Source organism: Eurypyga helias, unplaced genomic scaffold (assembly GCF_000690775.1).
Source record: "Eurypyga helias isolate BGI_N326 unplaced genomic scaffold, ASM69077v1 scaffold13188, whole genome shotgun sequence".
Lineage (NCBI taxonomy): Eukaryota > Metazoa > Chordata > Aves > Eurypygiformes > Eurypygidae > Eurypyga > Eurypyga helias.
The window spans coordinates 11,095-31,252 of NW_010268954.1; the positions used below are offsets into that span (position 1 = coordinate 11,095).

The 20,158-nt window shown below is 41.4% G+C and overlaps 1 protein-coding gene across 2 annotated transcripts in view; it reads right to left on the reverse strand.

Annotated features, from left to right (window-relative positions):
* Positions 1–282: 282 nt before the first annotated feature.
* Positions 283–20,158, reverse strand: part of SLC38A4 (solute carrier family 38, member 4) — a 21,823-nt gene continuing 1,947 nt past the window's right edge. The window contains exons 2-16 of one of the 2 annotated variants that reach the window (XM_010157925.1): positions 17,767–17,997; positions 16,786–16,876; positions 15,379–15,494; positions 12,296–12,369; positions 12,073–12,165; positions 10,386–10,467; positions 10,211–10,293; positions 10,057–10,115; positions 9,388–9,666; positions 9,190–9,269; positions 7,974–8,074; positions 6,870–6,994; positions 4,089–4,233; positions 2,987–3,084; positions 283–1,574 (exon numbers count right to left, since the gene is read on the reverse strand). In XM_010157925.1, coding sequence (XP_010156227.1) covers positions 1,473–1,574; positions 2,987–3,084; positions 4,089–4,233; positions 6,870–6,994; positions 7,974–8,074; positions 9,190–9,269; positions 9,388–9,666; positions 10,057–10,115; positions 10,211–10,293; positions 10,386–10,467; positions 12,073–12,165; positions 12,296–12,369; positions 15,379–15,494; positions 16,786–16,876; positions 17,767–17,885 — 1,647 coding nt within the window. In that variant the 5' untranslated portion in view covers positions 17,886–17,997 and the 3' untranslated portion in view covers positions 283–1,472. Of the gene's footprint in view, positions 1,575–2,986; positions 3,085–4,088; positions 4,234–6,869; positions 6,995–7,973; positions 8,075–9,189; positions 9,270–9,387; positions 9,667–10,056; positions 10,116–10,210; positions 10,294–10,385; positions 10,468–12,072; positions 12,166–12,295; positions 12,370–15,378; positions 15,495–16,785; positions 16,877–17,766; positions 17,998–20,158 lie in introns of those variants that run through there. The other variant, XM_010157924.1, reaches the window with a different exon arrangement.

Sequence of the window (20,158 nt, forward strand, 5' to 3'; positions counted from 1 at the left end):
ATGCAGTGGGTACTCCAAGGCACAGCCAAAATTACAATCTGAAGGGTACTGGTTGTTAATTAAGCATCCACATAACATGGAGCTTAACCTTTATTTTTTTCCTGCCTTGTACAGCTGCATAGTATGATACACTTGAGATAGTTATAATGTCCTTCCTTTGCATACCTTAATTATGTATGTTGTTGGATGCTAGCATATGCATAGACAAGCTAAGGTACAGCAACCGAGCACGTTACCCAAAGTTGTGGTGTACTATTGTAATACAGAACCTTGAGGCACGTATTAAAAATTCTCAAGAGGAAAACATCCTGCAATTTATTGTAACATATAAGTAGTAAACATCTGAATGTGTTTTTACACAGGTAACAGTTAGGGTTTGCTATTGGTGTATTTCAAACACTGCTGAATAAAAATGAACCTTTTACAAACCCACTGATCCAATGTTTTCTTCAAAACAGTATTAAGTGTGTTGGCTATGAAAACAGCGACACATAAAAAAAAATTTCAAAAATCATTTACCACAGGGTAGCATTTTTATAACTAGAGGAAAACAAAACATTCTGTACATAAATACATATATTTTATACATAGCAAATTACAGTTTCCCGCACTGAACATTTATCAAATACACAAGTACTGCACAATACTGGATAGGGTGCTTCGCTACACTTCGTGGTCTCCTTAAATTCCCGTGAGAATGGAAGACAAGTTTCTATGGAGGATACAACTTGTTCAGTGATGCAAGCTCACACAAGAATTAAAAAAGTAAAGAAAGCCAAAAAAACCCACAGCAGAAATGCCTGACGTTTCCAGCACAGGCACCTTGAACAACAAAATGCAAATGCTCAACTGTTCCTCAAACACGCGCCCCAGCAGAGTCTGTGCCAAAGAGCTTTATTCTGTACGACCTGCAAAGGGTGATGAATTTGGGCAACATATCTGATGCTCAGGTTTGTCCACTGGCTTGTCAAAGCCATCGTCTTGCTGACAGACAGGTTGGTAGGGAGCAGTCACCTTTCAGATCCCCTATGGAAACTGAACCCTTTCTCTTGGAGCTGGGCAGCCACTCCCATGAGCTTCAGATAGAAAACAAGGCACTAGCTGGTTTTCTGGCCATTACATTTCCAGGGCTCTAGGAACTGTGGTTATTAGCATGATGGGAGAGGTTGAAAGGGGTGACACCAAGCTATTTTTGAGGACTATGTACACAGTTATTTTGGTTTTGAAAATAGAAAGCATCCACACCACACATTTCACCTGGCCAGAAATGCTAAGCTCAGGTTCCTAAAGCATAAATAACGATCCTTAGTGAAAAGGATGATGTAGACTCCACTGGGTTCTAGTGACCTTACCAGAAACTGTCTTCAAAATACTGCAGTTACTAGCTAGGAATAACAGTCCCATTTAGGTGTCCTTCGAAGCACACAATACAAATATTTATGGTATAAAAAGCACACGGTTGTCTCCACAGGTTAGTGATGTCTGGAACTTGGGGGGTTGTAAATCCAGTCCATTACAATAAGAGTCATACTCACAATCATGAAGATTATGCCAACTATGAGAAAAATTAGAGCCTGCAATTGGAAAATGATAATTTCATTAATAAAGCAGGTGACTTGAGAAGGCTGTAGTTCACAGACTGTCCCACTGGAACTGCATTTATATAAGACTCATGGACTGAGTTTGGATCTTTCTCTGTGACTAAATAATGTCACACAGTGCTGTGTGAATCAAAGTTAGCTCTGTGTGAATTTCAGTCCAAGAGAGCCAGGCTTTACAAGACTAGATCTGAAAAAAACCTACTTGATTACTCTGAAAAATAATACAGAATATAACAGAAGAATATTTTTTTCTTTTAAAAACTGACCAATTTTCATTAAATGAACATTGTCTCTGCTGTCAAGAACAGCTTCAGAGTTAATCCTTTCCATCCTTGTTAGACAAAGAGGCAAGCCCATCTCTCATCTCTGAAGCCACTTGTGTATGTAGTCAAGTGATTCAGATGTTTATAATCACCCTTTGCTCTAGCAGGGCTTTAGTTTACCACAACCTGCCCACACTTAACAATATTCTGCCTTGCAACATAAAGATGAACATTGTATGTGATCTCAGTGCAGGGTGTGAAAGTCCAGATGTGCCTAACACACAGCAACATGAAGAAAGAACAAAGAGATATGAACAAATATTCACAGTCTCTACATCAATAGCTCCTAAAGTCATCATCAGAAATCATTTTATGATAACAAACCTTTTCTTTTATACTTGAAGTGTGTATAGGCTGACCTCCCATTTTTTTTGTGAATATGTATCTAGACTTATATGCGTACATCTGTTTATATTATGTGCCTGCATATATATTTCATCAATAACTTTTCTGATTGAATTTTCAAAGGACATCTCCTTGGTGATATCGTTAAACGTACAGATAGCTATTGATATTCAGGATGAAATGTACTGCTGTGGCAATCCAGCATGGTGTATAAACTTGTGCTGTGTATAAATGGTAGACCATATATGTCTCCTGTAGGTATATGGATCTATCTCTGTGGGGAACTCACTATTACTTATCTCTGCAGTACAACTTCCTCCTTAAGCTTGACCTCAAATCTTCCTGTTAATCCACAGCCGGCCTTGCAGCGTGAATCAACAGCTCCTTATACACTGTGTTGGTGTTATTTATGCAAGTGCAGGTGTTAACTAGAGCTTAGAATGGATTAAATAAATGCCTTTTTCTAGGGATTTAAAGACACACTTTAACCTAGACACATCCTGTTGTGTAACAGTAGCAGCAGGGTGCTAAAGGCTTTGGCTTGTGAAGCCTGGCTCTCTACACTACCATGAATCCCATTGCTCCATCCGTATTTTGAGTGAGACACTTCTATTTATGAACAAAAGCCACATGTTGCAAGTCAAAGGCCCGAGTATTTGTGACCAGTGGAAAGCACATGCCCTCCCATCCTTTTGCAATTGCTGCCAGCTCTCTTACCCCAATCTTCTGGGGAGACCTCAGGGGCTCCTTCTCAACGAGCCGCAGGTAGAAAGCAGAAGGGAGGATGAAAATCAGCATTGTAGCAGAAGAAGCGCCTGGAAGAGAAGGCAGAGCGGAGTACCGTGACGTCGGACACATAAGCAGTGTGATGCACCCACAAAAGAGAGCAGGTGGGGAGGCGGCTGCTCTTCCAAGCCCAGATGCACAAGGGGCTCACCCTGCAGGCGGCATTGGGCAGAGCTGGAGGTGTCCAAATGCTTAATTGCGTGCTGGGGGCCCAGCAGCACTCGTTACAGAGAGGATTTATTCAGACCAGTGTGGCTGCCTGTAATTCAGATGTCTGCATGCCAGCTGGCGACGGGAGGACCAACAGACACTCCCAGGGTGTGATGACCCTGGAAAGCAGGTGTCAAAATGAGGGTGGATGACATGTGCCCTGGTCACATGTCATGAGGGTGGATGATGCTGCCCAGTCTTCGCCTCTCAGCACAGCCTGGCATGGTGGCCCAGGTGTAAAAGGCAGGCAGGAGCAAACTGGCAGCTCGCGTGGGGTATAAAATATGGAAAAAGGCAGAAACCCCATGGAGGTGTCTTTCTCAAGGGCATCTGCATACTGAGTTCTCATGCAGCTCAGAGCATGGAGGCTCTTCATGGATCAATTTGGTCAGAGGCCAAAACTGACCAAAAGAGAGATAAGGAGACAACTGTGAATGTCAGAAGAGATGTGTCACTTTTCTCCTTTTTCTAACGTCCCAGTTTGGGAGCCAATAATTTTGTCCAGGCTGTAGATGCTTGAAAACCAAAGGTGATTTTCTCCTCCTCCACATACACTAAATGCCCTTTTTGTCAAAATGGGAATTCCTTACCAGTTTTTATACTGGGATTATTGGATTCCTTGTGCCCCATGCCAGGTAGCAATAAAGTTGGATAGCGTTTAGCTTTGCCAGACGTTTGGGAATTTTTATTTCCCTTTTAACTTTAATCTGTGTTTATATTACTCTACTGTAAGACCCATACTGAGACTGTCATTCAGTCCATGAATGTAAATATGTTGTGGAGAGGATTAACAGAGTAAACAAAAAGTATTTATGAAACCTACCAATAAATCCAAAGATGTCCTTAATAGTTGGGACGAAAATTACAAGCAGGTTATTAAAAGCAAGAATTACTGCTGCAATTAGGAAATGTCTTATCCAGCTGAATGGCCTTTTGGGAAACAGCAAAGCACTGATAGATGAACGGATCTGTAAGATGAAAACCAGCAGGGAAAGTAAAACAGCATTTAATTTATCTTTGCTTTTCACTTTGTTAAATGATCTATGCTAGTTACTTTTGCTGTGAGAAATTCTGACTGAAGAAATGTGTTTTCAGTCTTTGATTGCCTTAATGTAATCTCACTCTGATGTAGGTTTTTGAGAACTGATTTCACAGTTTAATGCAGAAACTCAAATATTTGCAGTGCAGAAGAAAGTCAAGTAAATAGGGTGTAAAATCAGGGACATGAAATCTGTTCGACTGAAAGATGCTATATATCAGCAACCCCCTTCCCCCTCAAAGAAACCCCCATTACAAATACTAATGAGCAGGAAAAAAAAGTACACGTGAAAGATGAGTTACTGTGCTCCTGAACCTGATCCTTCTGGAAATCCCACGGGAGTTGTGTCATTTACTTTTGTGAGAGAAAGAGCAAGTTGTTGTTTTACTTTCATCAAACATATACATATATATATCCCTCAAAATAAAAGCATATTTGTCAATGCCACTTGGAAATTATAATCCTAAAAGCCATGGCAGAGTATCCTTTTTGCTCTGCTGACTTTCTCACACAACACAGAATTTTTTTTGCTTTTTCATCAGCAAAGATGGTAAGTAGGAAAAAGGTCAAGAGCAGATCCCTTTGGTGGCTGGAGATAGTGTTACTCTGAAGTACCGTGATTAATTTAAAAGATTTGAAATGCAGAAGTTGAACAAAAATGTTTTTACACTGAAAAAAAGCTCAAAATCCACTTGCGTTTGGTTAAAATAACCGACAACTGTTCCAGTTGAGTTTGGCAACTCAATAAATGTATGTCATTCTGTCAGACTTGAAGCCCATGATTTGAAAACACAGCATGAATATTGCATTTTAGGTTTTTCAGGTTGATGTCAGCCAATATTAAGAAGAGGGAGGCAAATTGCAAAGATTTTGTCCAGCCCCTGAGTTGGTGTAAAACAACTTCATTCCACTAAAGAACTGCTGTCTGCATTGCTATTCACTGATTGTCAGCATCTTGTGCATTATTCCTGCTATGACGTAGTCCTTAAAATGAAGCTGTCAAGCTGAAGTTTTACAGTGACTAATGGTACATAGATCCATATGTATTTATTTTTAGCAATGCTTTTTTTTTTTTTTAAGAAAGAATAAATTCTGAGTACCTTAGCAAAATACAGATGTGGCAGTTCATAAGAAAGTAGTTGATACAACTATACTGCTTATTTGGAGTAATTAGATCTGCTGAGGTGGCTGTCCTGATAGGCCATATAAAATTGTTTGATATGCTGGCTTATAAGCAAATGGTATTTTCGCAGGAGTTCTTTTAATAGAGCAGCTAGTGCTGCGGTGTATAGCTGCTGAGACTTTGCACACTTTTCAGATATAAAAATGATTACACAGAAAGCTAAAAATGCAAAATGCTGCTTCTGACAGCTAGAGGCCTTTGCAATGCCCTTCGTTTGCTATCCCATGAAGAGCGATCAGTCAGTTAAGACTAATTTAAGCATTTAGTCACTGGTTTAAATGTGACATTTAAGGCAGAGTACCAGAGAACCCTGAGCTATATGAACTGGTCACTCTGGGTGCTTTATAACAAAACTGACTTTTTTTTTTTTTTTTAGGCAATCTTGATTGGTGACCACTGCTCTGAGGTATGTGCCTGCAAGCCTGGAAACAGTACCTACGCAGAGCTTGTGTGTGCATCCAGGACAACGGAGCAACAGGACCCCAGGGTTACTGCTCTCATCAGATGGGAGCACTACGATGTGACGTGGGTTGCTGGGAGCCCGCTGGCAGCATGGTGCTGGGCTTGTACATGCCATACAAATGGCACACCAGCCTCCCAAAACGTAATGACCAGGATGATCTATTTTCTCCTCTGCTGCATAGCAGCTCAGGGAAGGCACGAGGGACAGTCCTGTATATTTAAGAGCCTGGAAGTCTGCTCTTCAGGTAGGGGTTGATCCCAGAGGAGGGTCAGTCTCTCTGCAGAGTGGTTTGCTTAGCTGTGTCTGTCTCTGCTACTGTGGATAATGTGGTTTTTCCTGTGAACAGCACCTAGAAGCTCCAAACTTTGCTCAGACATCTGACTGTGGCTGTTCTGACTGCATCTGTTTTCTGGCACTTAGCTTCCTCCCCTGTCTATAGACAAAAGCATGTATGATGTGCAGGGGGTCCCTGCCCCTCTTCCTTGTCAGCCAGGTCTGTCTGTCCTGCACAGCACGTGCCCTGAGCTACATGCGTCAGTCTTGAGTTAGGCTGCTATAGCAGGTGCCTATGTCCGTATTAGGAAATCTCATCAATGGTTTCAGTATATCCCCAAGTCTACGGTACTTACGCTGCTGCCCTGATAAATATAGTATGGAGAGAGCCAGGGAGAGACAGGGTAGTTGTTCCTGATTTATTTCTGATTTATTTATAAAGACTGCTTTGTTTCAGTCTTTCAAAGTTTGCAACCCTAACTACCTAAGGTCCTTGCTCTGGTCAAACTACATAGGAGAAAACAGACCCTGCCAAATAAAAACTCAGACTTCCTTTTCTTCAGTGTGAAGCCTGTCTGTGGTGAGTACATACAGTCAGTGTATAGGGGCTAGCCCTGACCTCAGCTTCAGCAGCTCTGTTACTTACAGGGAAAAGGACAAGGGGCACGGTCAGGGTTACAGCCACCAGCACTGCCAGGCGAACTGACAGCAAGAGGGTGTCGAAGGTGTACACTTTGGTGTACGTATGAAGTAGCTCATCTTCAACTTCTCCTACAAAAAGGAAAAAAAAAAAGGGGTTAAATCACTCAAGCAATATCTGCATATGCAAAACGATCTTTCTATTGCAGCCAGATAAGATTAGCTTTGGCCCAGCTGCTGTCATCAGATACATGTTATGGGGCTAGGCATGACAGGAATTTTTCCAGCACGACTGATACAAGTCCATCATTCAGAGACAGTGAGGGTAATACAGCTCTGAAGTGATGCTCTGCACTCCAATATCTCAAATGACTTTCTCAGTCATTAAGTGGATGTGGAACCTGAGGTAAAAGTAATTTCTCTGATAGCAAATAGGAAACCACTCACTGAACTGGGAACAACTCCCTTCGACCCCCACCCAAGTGTCTCCCAGCTCTCAGACAGAGCCCCCGTGCCCCAGCGATGGAGAGCAGATTGTGCTGTTTCATTCACTTCTCTGCTCTAACAGAGGAACTAACGAGGTAAAAAGAGGTGGTGTTTGCACAAAACAGTGTGCTAATACAGGGGCTACTCTGTTTACCTACCGGTTAGTCTAGCTCATCCATATTTTTTTTACACCAGAATGATTTGCACTTGTTTTCAGTGTACGTGAAGCTGAATTCATGGTGTCAGAGCCAGGGTGGGTAGCACTGAATAGTGTCATGTAGAACTGTTGAGCACTAGAGAGTATTTTTAGCACTGTCACCCTCGGCCTTTGCCAAGATCCAAATTTATAGCAGCTTGTTTGAGATCACCAAACCAGATACACAAGTGGTCCCCCTCATAGGTGCCTCCGAGGCTCTCACGGGTGAGGATCTTGTGGCCTGACACCTGGATGAGTCCCACTGCTTATTCAGGAGGTTACACACTGCATACTATGTTTGAATAATGCTTACACCTGGATTCAGGACCACAGAAAATACATGAATACTTGAGCCCCAGTGTGATAGAACTGTCTCACCTGCTTTACCATGCAAAGGAAAATTCTGCAGAGAACAGGGCTTTGACCTACCATAGAAAGTAAGATAACCAAAGAGGGCAGCCAGAAGGTACATGATGAGCATGCCAGTGATGGAAATATTTGAGACATTCTGCATCCGCTTTCGGGAGCGACTGAAGTAGGAGAGAAAGAGAGTAACAGTGCTATTCTTATAAAGCCTCTATTTGTACAAGAAGTATTCTGAGAAGTCATAACTGTACTGACATCCCCTTGCTGTCTAGTAAGTTCATAGCAACAGTATTGGTTATATAGAGCTCTTCACTTGAGGCATCACATATCTGTGCAGAACAGCACAGATTTATAAAAGTGAGTTGAAACACCATTTCTACTGCTTACTTAGTGACAACATATAAATATACCATGTTATTTTGTATAGCATTATTTATATACAATCAATCTCAAGTGGTGTATTTTAAATTAAAAATGGAGTGGCTAAAACCACAGGGCTGGTAATAATAATAGACAAGAACTTTCTGTCTATATGAACAAACCCACAGGGCTATTGTACAGGTTCAAGAACATCCTGCAGGTCATATCCTTTCTTTAGGTATCTTTTGGTTAAAGATTTGGTGTAAGAAAATCTTCATCTTATAGGACCTGGAAGCATGTTCGCAAGTAATGTGAGAATTTTTATTTCTTCTGAGATTAAACTTGCTGAAATAGGAGGTAAGGGGTCTTGGCTTCCTTGAGTTTTGCAGCACAACCTCCTGTAATGTAATTCTTGCTGTTGAACAAATGCATTTTCTTAGCCCTTCCCAACTGTCAACTCTGTGCTGATTTAAGCAAGTGTATTTGATTTTTGATATTTGATAAGCAAAATAGGCTGGGTGAGGAGCCTATGTGAGACACCCAAACCAATGGCATCCCAAGAAACCTTAAGAGTAAGCAGCAGCTGACCCAGACACAGAACTCATTAAGATATTATTAGAAACCAGAATTATCTGTTTCAGTGCAACCAAGTTCCCCAGTATATTTCCCATAATTTGAAGGGCTGTCCAGATTCCTTCTTTCCTAAACAAGTATTGATCAATGTGGCTATCTGAACAGTGGTTCTCTCTCACAAATATCTGACTATTAGGTCAAAGCAAAGCCAGTATCTGCTTACTATGGAAAGCAATAAATCATTAGCAGGTGGGTGTCTACACACCAGCAAACAAGGCAGAACACGTAGAAAGTGATCTCTAGCTATGGTTAACTGGAAGTATGGGACAAAACTTAAGAACCTTACTCTTTCAGTTCACTGTATATTGGTAGCACCTCAGGGTGGCATACGAATGCAAATGCCAGGATGGGTATTGCATAGGCAGTCTGTAAAATAAAGCTCCCATTAGTAAGAATGGTCACTGCTATACCTCTGATTTTTGGCAGGCAGCAGTTTAGCTGTGATACGAATGACTAAAGACAAATTCTGCAGAGTGTCCCTTACCCGTGAGTTGAACACAAAGTATTTTGGCTGACACAGGTCACTACTGTCACTGTGTGCTTCATATTCTACACCACTTTTGGGGGAGATATCTTTTGGCTCCTCGAGGCCCGGCAAGTGCCCAGCTGTGTTGTCCATCATGAAATTCACACCAGAACTGAGAGACTCATTTGGTAATATGACCAGGTGCATTGGCACTGTGTTGTTGTTGGCGGTCCAATTTGCAACCTCATGGTCCATGATGGGGAGAGGACAGGGTATTTGGGATTTCTTGAAGATTACCTACAAAAGAGTAGACAACACTGTCAGCAAAGTACCACCATAGGAGATTACACTTGCATCCAGGGTATGCCAACAGAAATATAAACAGGCACACAGAGGAGAGGGGAAAGAATGGGAGCAAGAAACCAAGTTTTATCTTTTCTTCTCCTGAAATTATTTGTTGTTACTCTGTCTCTGCTGTTTCCTTGCTTTATTTTTTATTCTCAAGTGTTGTTTTTTAGGCTGATCTTTTTTATTCTGGCTTTGTTCAGCAATAGGCTTGTTGATCTGATTCACTTACAGGTGCTATTCTAACATCCACATTAAATTGTCATGGTAAGAAATATAACAGTGTTGCACAGTTTACAGGCTCTGTATTTGCTTAGAGACAATACCCAAACGGTCACCTACCACACTGACAAAGAAAACCATACAGGTCAGCGAAAAACCACTCGTATAACCAAGATAACCTGTGCAGCAAGGGAGAAAAAAAAAGTTCAGCTACATATAAATTCACAATCCTAATAGAAATGAGAAATGAGGTTAAGTGGGGCATTAAGCTTACCTAAGCTCTTTAGAAGGGAGAGGGGAAGAATAACCCCAACCGTTACAAGTATGACGAGGTAGTTTCCATTTAGGTACCATTCACTAAAGAGGAGGAATAAAAATTAATCATCATTATAATTGACATCAAAGTGAAAAGATTTCATCTGAGGTTCAGGTTGGGCAAAGATACCTACCCAGAGCTCTCCTCAAGTTTCATAAATGCTCTGATCACTTCAGGAAGTTCATATTTAATAATAAAGAGGTAGCTTGACATTGCTGAAAAAAACCAAGCAAACACCTTCAGAGAAAACAGTGCTGTTCCTGCAAAAATAATTTGCTTTAAAAAACATTAATGCTGCTTGAAAAACTGGTTTTGGGAAACCAGTTTTTGCTAGACTACAAAAATGAGTTTTGTTCAGATAACAGTGTGACTAAATAGATGGTATGCTCCCTTGATAATTGTTATGAGCATGTCCTGGATGACATCTAGCATTCAGTATTGGAATACGGAATTAACAACATGCTAAAATTACTGTTCTGATGAAATTTACACTCTTAACTTTTCCTTTTGCTCTTCTGTTGTAAATGTTGTTTTTCCAATGGATACTGTCCATCCACATTCTGCAGTAACTTTAGTTGATACTGCCTCTAAATCTCTTCATCTACCTTTCCTTTCTATTTTCAACTTCTTTCTTCCAATACTCTGCTCCACATATATACACCAAAAAAAAAAAAACCCCAACCAAACCCTAGTTGTTAATATTGCTGATGGAAGGGTACACTTCTATACATCTCGTTTAAATGTACTGCCAGAAAGCATGCTTTTTGTCATTTATTTTACATTGCTTACAGAAACGTCTTTGGTCACCTATGGATCAATCTAGACAAGAGGACTAGAGGAACAGCTATTCCTCTCTAACAGGGAAGCATACTTCCTTCCTGACTTCAACCACATTTGGTATCCAGGCTTGAGAAAGGAAAGAAAGTTCATGGAATAAGATCTTTTATGAACAAAATCAGAAAGTCTCTTGTGGTAGAGAGACATGAACCACCTCAGTCTGGGTAGCAAAGTTGCTGTAAAAGGACAGTAATAATCTTTCTATGGAGTTTTGCAAAACATACCAAGTTCCAAGAGAGAGATCACAAAAAATTCTACATACATTTAATTGACCAATGATACATTTAATTTATATTTCAACTACTCCTCCTTAAGAAATCTGGAAGAAAATATGAACTCCCCTGAGCTTTCAGATACGTTGTTCTCCATTCTCCTAAAAGGTTTAATCCAGGGTAGTAAAAGGAAATAAGATTTGTTGCATGAATGCACAGTCCTATCCCTACTGCTTAAATTGGTAAGTAAACAGTCTCCTGCTCTTAGAGGAGGGAGGTTACTTGATAGTTCACAGGAAGTATCTTTGTGGATGAATGCTTTTAACGATCACTCTTAAACACTCAACATCTTCGAGAGATCACAACCCAACTGTCATTTCAAGGAAAGAATTCAGCTGGAAAATGAACTACTGAAGAGCCTATTATGTAGAAGTCAGAACCATGTGCTGTTCCTTTTAGGTCGGATTAATTTTTTCTAAATTAAAGCAGATGATGTCTAGTCTGAGCTGTATACTTAATGAAGTGAAATGGCCAGCTCCTTGAGGACAGTCAGCCAAACCATTTTAGCCATCACTGAAGGCTGCTCTGTCATGGAGAGATCCCAGGCAACTAGCTTTCACCAGACACTGAAGTGTCAGATGGCTGAAACAAGGCAAGATGAATTCCTCCTGTCCTTCCATATTACAATGTAGTGTAATAGCTAGACAGAGGAGAGAAAGCACTTGTGTCCTGTGGAAATGCATTGGAAGTTAGGAAACTTTTGCCCCTTACCTCCAATGTTCTGCATTGTAACTGAAATGAAAACACCACACTTCCCAGGCCATCCAAATGCCTTTTCTCCCAGTTTTTCATATATTAGCGATCCTGGAAAAAAAAAATAGAAACCAAAAAAGAAACATGGGCCAATGCATTGAACACGCTTGCACAATTGCATTCCAAGATAAAATACACGCATGCAGTAGGGACTGAGTCAGTCACAGCCTGATCCTCATACCTCCTTCTTTTGATATCTTCAGTAAGAGGTGTACCGAGTAGAGCGACAGTATTGCTACGCTGAGCAGCAAAACTCTGGAAGGCAAAGCAGAAATCAGAATCCCAAGCAGGACACCAGAGGCACTCAGTTAATTTGAATGTATGCTGGGTCATTCTCATGAAGTTAAATGTGTAAATAGTTTTCAGCAATTTTGTGCTTTGGTTTCCCAGTTCTAGATGTAGAGATAAGAGTCAACTGTAGCTTACTTGTGAGTGCAGTTGCACCTTATACACTTCAAAAGTCCCTCAAGGTTCATTTAAGTCCAGGAAAGTGCCAATGCTGTGTTATTCCAGAAGGACAGAATTTTACATCTTAACAAGACCCATTAAAATAAACAGATTTCTATTCAAGAATCAGATCTTTGGTCTCTTACCTGCTCACCGACCTCTCATTTTAATCTCTCTCCTTACTCAGAGCTATGAAAACCCACCCCCAAACCATGATTGTGACAACTTCACTGCCAGGTCCTGGCTAGTCACTACTTTTGAATTCTGCCATGTCATCATGAAATTGTGGAGTTTAACTTGAGATACCCGCTCTGCAAAGTACATTAGAATTCTTGCACGATGCTGAAGTGCGGCACGACAGTGGAAAACCTGCTCTTGGAGCATACTTTTGTAGCCTAGCCTGCTTGAAGGTACTGGTGCCTGAATTCATTAATTCTGATTATTAATGTGTTCCTTCCACACAACATTTGCATCCTACGAGATGTCAGGTCTCTCCCTCTTGTGAACTGCTGGTGAAAAATGTAGCTTTGTATGATATTTTCAGGGCATAACACACCGTGGGCAGCATATCTTATTACCATAATCATCTTGTCATCAGCAGAGCTAGGAAATATGGATGCATCTTACTCCATGGCTGATCTGGAGGCTGTGCCCTCACCTTCCACTCCACTGAACATGTAGTTTGGTAGAGATATGGGAGACACTGACAGCGAAGTTTGTAAATGAGTTACGGTCTAAGAGGAGACCTAGACCTTGGGGCCAGGTGATGCACACCAGAGCATCACAGTTTTCTCTGAAGTTTCTTTCTCCAGGAGAGACAGACAGCACCACAGACATCATGTGAGCAGGATTATCTCTCATGCTGTGGGGCTCATGCAGTACGGTAAGGGGGGATCACGTCTGAGGTTGCAGTGTATCCCTCTTGACTGGGGCAACCATGCAGCTGCCCTTCAGAGACACGGTCTCTGTGTCCTGACACACGAGGTGTGGTAAACCAAAGCCATCATGGTTGCACTTGCTAAATCATTCCAGGCAGCAGAAGTGACGGTCCGGTGCGGGCTCAATGCCATTGCAAATCTCTCTCATGGGAGAGGAGGAGGTAATGGGAACTTCTGGAGAGCTTCTGAGATTTAGGAACCCTCCGTTTGCCTTCACTCTGTAGAACATCTTCCAGTATGAGAACACTTGGGTAACATGAGAACAGTAAATTACAAAGATTTAGACAATGCTGCCTGGATTGTCTAAATTAGCATTAATGTCCAGCAGTTTCCATCTACTAGGAGGGATTTTTCTGTCCTGCTAACACTCACGTCATGATCTGTGAAAGCAGAGGAACCTCCAGCAAGTGGATGCATGCCATGGGGGTAACAATATACCCACACAGTTGTATACTTTTAAATAAAGCTCCTTCCTCTACCAGAAAGGAGAATGTTCTCATGCAGAAAGTGTGGAAGTAGAACAGAAAAGAAAATGAGCTGTGGGTAGAGACATCCTTTGTTTTTGTTACTTAAAACTCCATAGGGTTCCTTTAGCATTACTCTGCTTTAGCGCTGCCAGCAGAACTAATGTCATTAGGCTCATATCAGTTTTTTTTAGCCACCTGTGTAAATGAACAGAGCCTTAAAAATAAAGATATTACAAAGGTAGGTTTTTTTCCCCTAGTGAGGCTTGATGTATCACAGTTTTCTTTCCAGTGAGAATTTATAGCCATACTAGTTAGTATAAGTGCTCAGAGAAAGTTGCAGGAAAAAAAAAAAAAAAAATCCTACTTTTTCAGACTCCAATGCAGTCAATTTTAGAACTGGCTTCCAGTTTTGTATCTGCAAATACTGTATCTAAACCATTTGAGCACAGGCGCTGGGAAGTCCTTACCCAGGACAGCATTTGCGTCTACAATTAATTTTGAGTTAAGAATTCTACTGGCAAAGCAGGAGGTGTATCTTAGCAACTGGAAGCTACACGTAGCATTTCAAATGCTGTTTGCTGTTGTAGTTACCCAATCTCCAGAAGAAAGAAGCTGTGTAGATAGTCATGCAACCTGATTTAAAGGCTTGTTAGATTTCAGTAATGTAAAACAATGGCTTATTGTCATACAGTACTGTCTGCTTTATTCCAGCCTCATGGGGGATTAAAGTAAAGGCTTTAGTTAAAATTAAAACTAGTTAAAAAAAAAGAAAACCAACGTTGTTTTTCTTTTTTTTTTTTACAGTCTGTCTCATTTTATAAGGTTAGCCATAGATTAAAAAGCATCACACAGCTATCTGTTACTGTCTATCAAAACCCATTTTCTGTAGATACTGTCACACCATGGCTGTCATCTGTGCACACTGAGTACAAATAGACTTGAGGGAAAAACATTAAATTTGAATTAATCCTTGATTGCCTTTGCATTCAAGGCATGCTGCTATTTCAGACATATTGAATATTCTTCTTCCATTTCTCCAAAGTGATTACATATTTGGGATGATGTAAATATATACTTTATAGGTGATTTATTTCCCTTGTTGAGTTCCCATACCAAACCAGCAGGATTGCTCTTGTTATTTTAGGACCAGTATACTGTTCTTCCCCTCTGGTTTTTGACTGCACAATATCAATTCACAGCTGTGTTCCTGATACAAAACAGAACTGAAATAAAAAAAATTGGTTTGTCAGCAGTGGACTGTTCCATGTGGTGCAGCTAAAATGTTTTCATTAAAGATGATTTTACAAAACCTTTCAGCTAACCACCCAAGCTTAACGTACCTCTCTAACCACAAAAACTTTAGCTCTAGCTCACTGCTTATATTCTGTTTGCTTTTCTCTCTTTGTACTTACACAAAAAGTATAATTCCTGTGTTGGCCATGGCATAGGAGAGCCCTAAGATGCCGCTGCCCATAATGGCGTTGCTGAGGTTGAATGAGGACATTCCAAAGGAAGCTCTGCCCCGGTGCTGTTGGGAGCAAGAACAGAAAATGGCAATTCATTTGCATTTTACTGAGCACAACAAACTATCCTGTTTGCTGGTTTCCCCCATATTACTCCCTTGATTCTTAGAGGTGAAGCTTTGTCAGGGTTCCTGGGCCCACAGATGCTTGTCCCCATAAGGAGTTTCTTTTATCCCCAAATCCAGCCGTGCTGGTAGGTGTTTTCCTCTTCCCATGCTTCCCTTGTTTCGGCAGGGAGGAGGGTTACATCCCCAACAGGCAACTGAGGTGTCATAGCCACAACTGGCTGTGTTGGCTGCACAGTCTCTGTAGAAATGCTGTTATCTAACAGGTTTCCAAATTATTGATTAAAAAAATTCGGATGATTTTTTAAAATTAATGGAACTGATTATTGATTTTTTCTTCAAATAGGATGTGCTTCTTTCTTTGGGGAACTAGAACTGTGTCTGGGGAACAAAAGAAGAGAGGGCTGTGAAGCTTGGACTGGAGGTAGGAGCGTGGAAGAGGACAAAAAAATAGGAGGGGGGGATGGTGTATTAGGAGTCACATCTGCCATTAAGTGGGAAAAAAAGGGGAGGGGAATATGGCTCTTAATTTTAGCTTGCAATCACAAATAACATTTTTGTTTTCATTTGATCAATGTTAATAAAACCTGCAAGAAGACCAATAAAATAATGCCTTTCTTTGCATCAAATTCACAAAAGCTTTATTCAAAAGTTAAATCCTGAGCAGCGAGGTACCCACATGCACACCCTGGGAACTGGTGCTGTGCTTCCGTTTGCACGTGGATTTGTCTAAAGAGTCAGAGGTGTGCTGGGCATGTAATGTTCAGCATTGTAAAGCCAAACATGAATGTTCTTTCTCTGAAGCAATGCAGCTGGATGTGGATTTATTTACAATGATGCTGGAAACAAACAATACAAGTACATGTGCACTAAGGCCCAGCTCTACCTTGATACAGAGGCAATAAAATTCCTCTCAACCAAGTCTCCTGTCAGAAAAATAGGTGCAGACCCACCCTGGCTGAACATCTTCGGTAAGGTGACAAGGGTGCCATGAAATCCAAGTATGACCTAAGGAATTTTTCTGATTACTTGTGAAGCAAAGACACAGTTTTACTTGCAAGACAACAGAAGGGGTTTGCTGCACTAACTGTTGGAAAATCTGCTTAGTCTTCCAAAGCCAAGATTATGCTCATCAAGTTCCAGCATAACTTTATTTACTGAAATTGCTCAAAAAAGTTTCAGGTCAATAATATTTACTTTGTAACTACCCTTAAAAATGAATAAAACTTACATATTCTTCATTATATTCTTCCAATTTCTTTTTACCCAGATAGCCATTTGTAAGGAACTTCTGACTTTCTGCATCATCACTAGCAAATGGACTAAACACAAATAAAAATAAAAAATTAGATGAGGCTTATGAAACACATTATATTATAAGCAGTGCCTTTTGTCACTCATGGAAATTTTCCTCAGACATTGCAATGAAAATTTAAAAGTCCTTCAGAAAAATCCCTCTTTTCTCCTGTAAGATTCTTGTGTCCAAAGGCATGGTTAATAAATCTTTGCTTTGCCCTGGAATTCAGTTTTAAACCCAGTAATCTTCAAATTATATCTGATCGCAGATGTTGGAAAGTAACAGTTCCTTACTGCCAGCAACGTGCTGAAGCTGAGCACATACTTCACATCGCAGGAACAAAGCGCCCTGCAACTGCCCTGTTGGAGCTACGTGCCGGGAGGTTCAGCAAGCTGAGAGCTGGCGTCTGATGGCTGCTTTTGAGATGGCTGATTCTCAGGCCACCCAGGTGCTGGTGCTATGGTGGGTCCTGCTGGAGATGCCCAGAGGGTAGGCTGTCCCTGTGGAAGCGCTGAGCTGCTGCCCTCCATCCCTTCCCCTGGAAAGTGTTCCCCCTCTCAGTGAGCTCAGGTTGCACTGCCCTGGGAACGTATTAATTTACATGTGTACTATCTGACCAGAGAGGTTGGAAATTGCCAAGCGGGTGCTTGGGGTTGGGAGCCTGCAGAGGTCACTCCAGGTGGTGGGCAGTAAGGGGGACCTGGGATGCCCGGGACATGCTGGGCACACCATGTCCAGGGCACAGAGCCTGGGGGGGGTGGGGTGGTGCTGTGGGAAAACACTAGCCAAACAATCACATTAATTTCAATGTATTGCCTAAGACATGGTTTGAGTTCCAAATGCCATTAGTGAAGCTTGTTTTTTGAATATTGCTGTCTAGCCTTAACAGAACACCCTTCCCCTTTAAATGCTTACCTCCTAATTGAAGCCTTTTCCGAATCAACCAGCTCTGTGTAGTTGTCTTCGAGGCTTTCCCCACTGTTGCTCTGATCATCAAGTTCGATGTTGACTTTTTGCAGCTCCATGCGATCCATTAGAGTGATCAGCGCTTTCCAGCACACACACTTGCTTCTTCAGGGTAAACAGCACCACGCCGTCTGCTTGTGGGTCCTCTCTACCATGCGGGGACTGCCAGAACACTCTGTTCTGCAAACAAAACACAACATAACTCATTAGATTTTTCTTCAAATTAGGTAAAACAGTGTGAATTGTTGGGTTTGTGTTTGTTCTTTGTAATAGCATTAAGAGGGGAAACCGTTGCAGACTGGGAAAATTCCATGCAAGAATAATGTCCCCTTATACGCCAACACTCGGTCCTCCTGTCCCCCTTCAAATGGTGAAGGGTGCAGGGACCAACAGGTGCACAGTGGATGTCCAGCATCAGGCAAAGCCAGCAGAAAATCATTTCTTGAACTGCTACATCTGAATTTCTAGGGCATGATGATGCAGAAGTTCTTACTGTTAGAAATGATGGGAGCGTATCAGTGTTTTCCTACCCCTGCTTCAAAACATACATACTCTTAAGGGAAATGCTCAGGGGTCTGAATCGTTTGTAGTAAGATTAATGTTATCACTGATTTGAATGTTTTGCAGATTAGTCCATTTTGCTAGGACCAGACAGAGGAAAGCATCTCTGTATGATGATTTCTTTGATTAAGAGGTGCAGTTCTGATAGAGCAGTTTCTGGTTTTCAGTATATCTGTGGTTAATTCTTACTTGTCCCACAATGACCATCTCTGTCTCACACAGGATTATTTCATCAATATAAGACTATTTACCCTTGTTAGAAAAATTCCTGCCATTTAAAAATCATATGAATAAATGCTTAACTCTCTATTTCTATATGGAACAAAAGAAATTGTACAAACCAAAGTTACAGAGAGGACTTCACTTCTGGGGTTTCATCAGCTTTATACTACAGTCCCATCCTGCAGATACACACTTACATTCATTTGCTCATTCCCAGGTTCAAGAGGAAAACACTCTGCAAGAAACATGGCAGTCTTACAACACCTAGCCCTCCCCAAAGATACTCCTTGATGCATTTTATATCTCCATGTCACAGCTGAGGAAACAAAGGGGCACACCTGTGAAGGGAGTGACCACAGACCAGATAGCACAGTGCTGGCTCACCTGCGGCCAGAATTGCAGACTCCTGGCACTCTACCTACTACCTTGCAATCAGGCACACCAGCTGGATCCATTACATTTTTCATAAATATCACTTGCTAATTGCCACCCAGCACGGCATAATAACAATATCAGAAAATGCTGCAACAAATAATTCCTGTCTGGCTCTTTGTAGCACTAAAACTGCAATTATTTAAAAGCTTTTTTCCTGGTTTTGCATTTATGGATATATAGGTCCTCGCTCAAGGACCAGACCTTCACTATCTCTGCTACTGATTGCATGCTGTTCTGAAGAACATCTACAAATGTATTTGTAATGGCAAAATGTTAGAGTGCATGAAAATGTAAATGTAAACTGTAAATACCAATCCTAGAGGCTAAAACTGGCCCCAGGACAGAAATTAAAGTCAGCTCCCTTGCTTCTTGCTAAAACCATTCACCCAGACCAGACAACTGAAAAGGAAAAGCAGTATCACAGTGCATTAGGAGATTTCCTACCAGAGAGAGCGGCTGTGTTTACTCCTTTCTGCTGCCGTGCGGGGAGTGTGTGTGAGGGGACGAGTGACTCGGGCATCAGGGCAGAGCTGCCGGCACTCACATTCCAGTGGCCCGGGGATTCTGCCCGCTTGGGTTATGAATAACTCCAGGAGACAAAAAAATAATAAAACCCCAATGCAGCCCTCCCAGCTATGGTTTCATTCACAGAACCGTCTTCAAATGCAGACCCTGCCCTGTCTGAGCAACAAAGTCCTTCCAATTCCTGATGCTTATTTTTAATCTGTAGTGTACAAGTCAGGCAGACAATTCTGACTGCACTTAGCTCTGTCCTGGTAGAGGGTAAAATCTCCCCTGTGCGCGCTGCATAATGCTTGTCGGAGAAACATCTTTTCCAGAAGTGGCAGTCCAAAAAATACAGATCTTCAAAGAGTTGGGAAACAGAAGAAAAGTAAGCAAAAAAGTTGCCAGGAGTTAAGTTACACAGAGATTAGGCTGAGGAGGAAAGTCTGTGCAGCACAGCAAACACCATTTGGAAAAGGGAGCAAAAATTGACTGGAAATACATGTTGCAGCATAAGAATCAGCTGGACATTGTCCTGTCAAACATTTACACAAGTAATCTGATTTATGGGTGTCATCTCAAGAGGCTGTGGAATTACTGCATAAAGCAGTGATTTCTT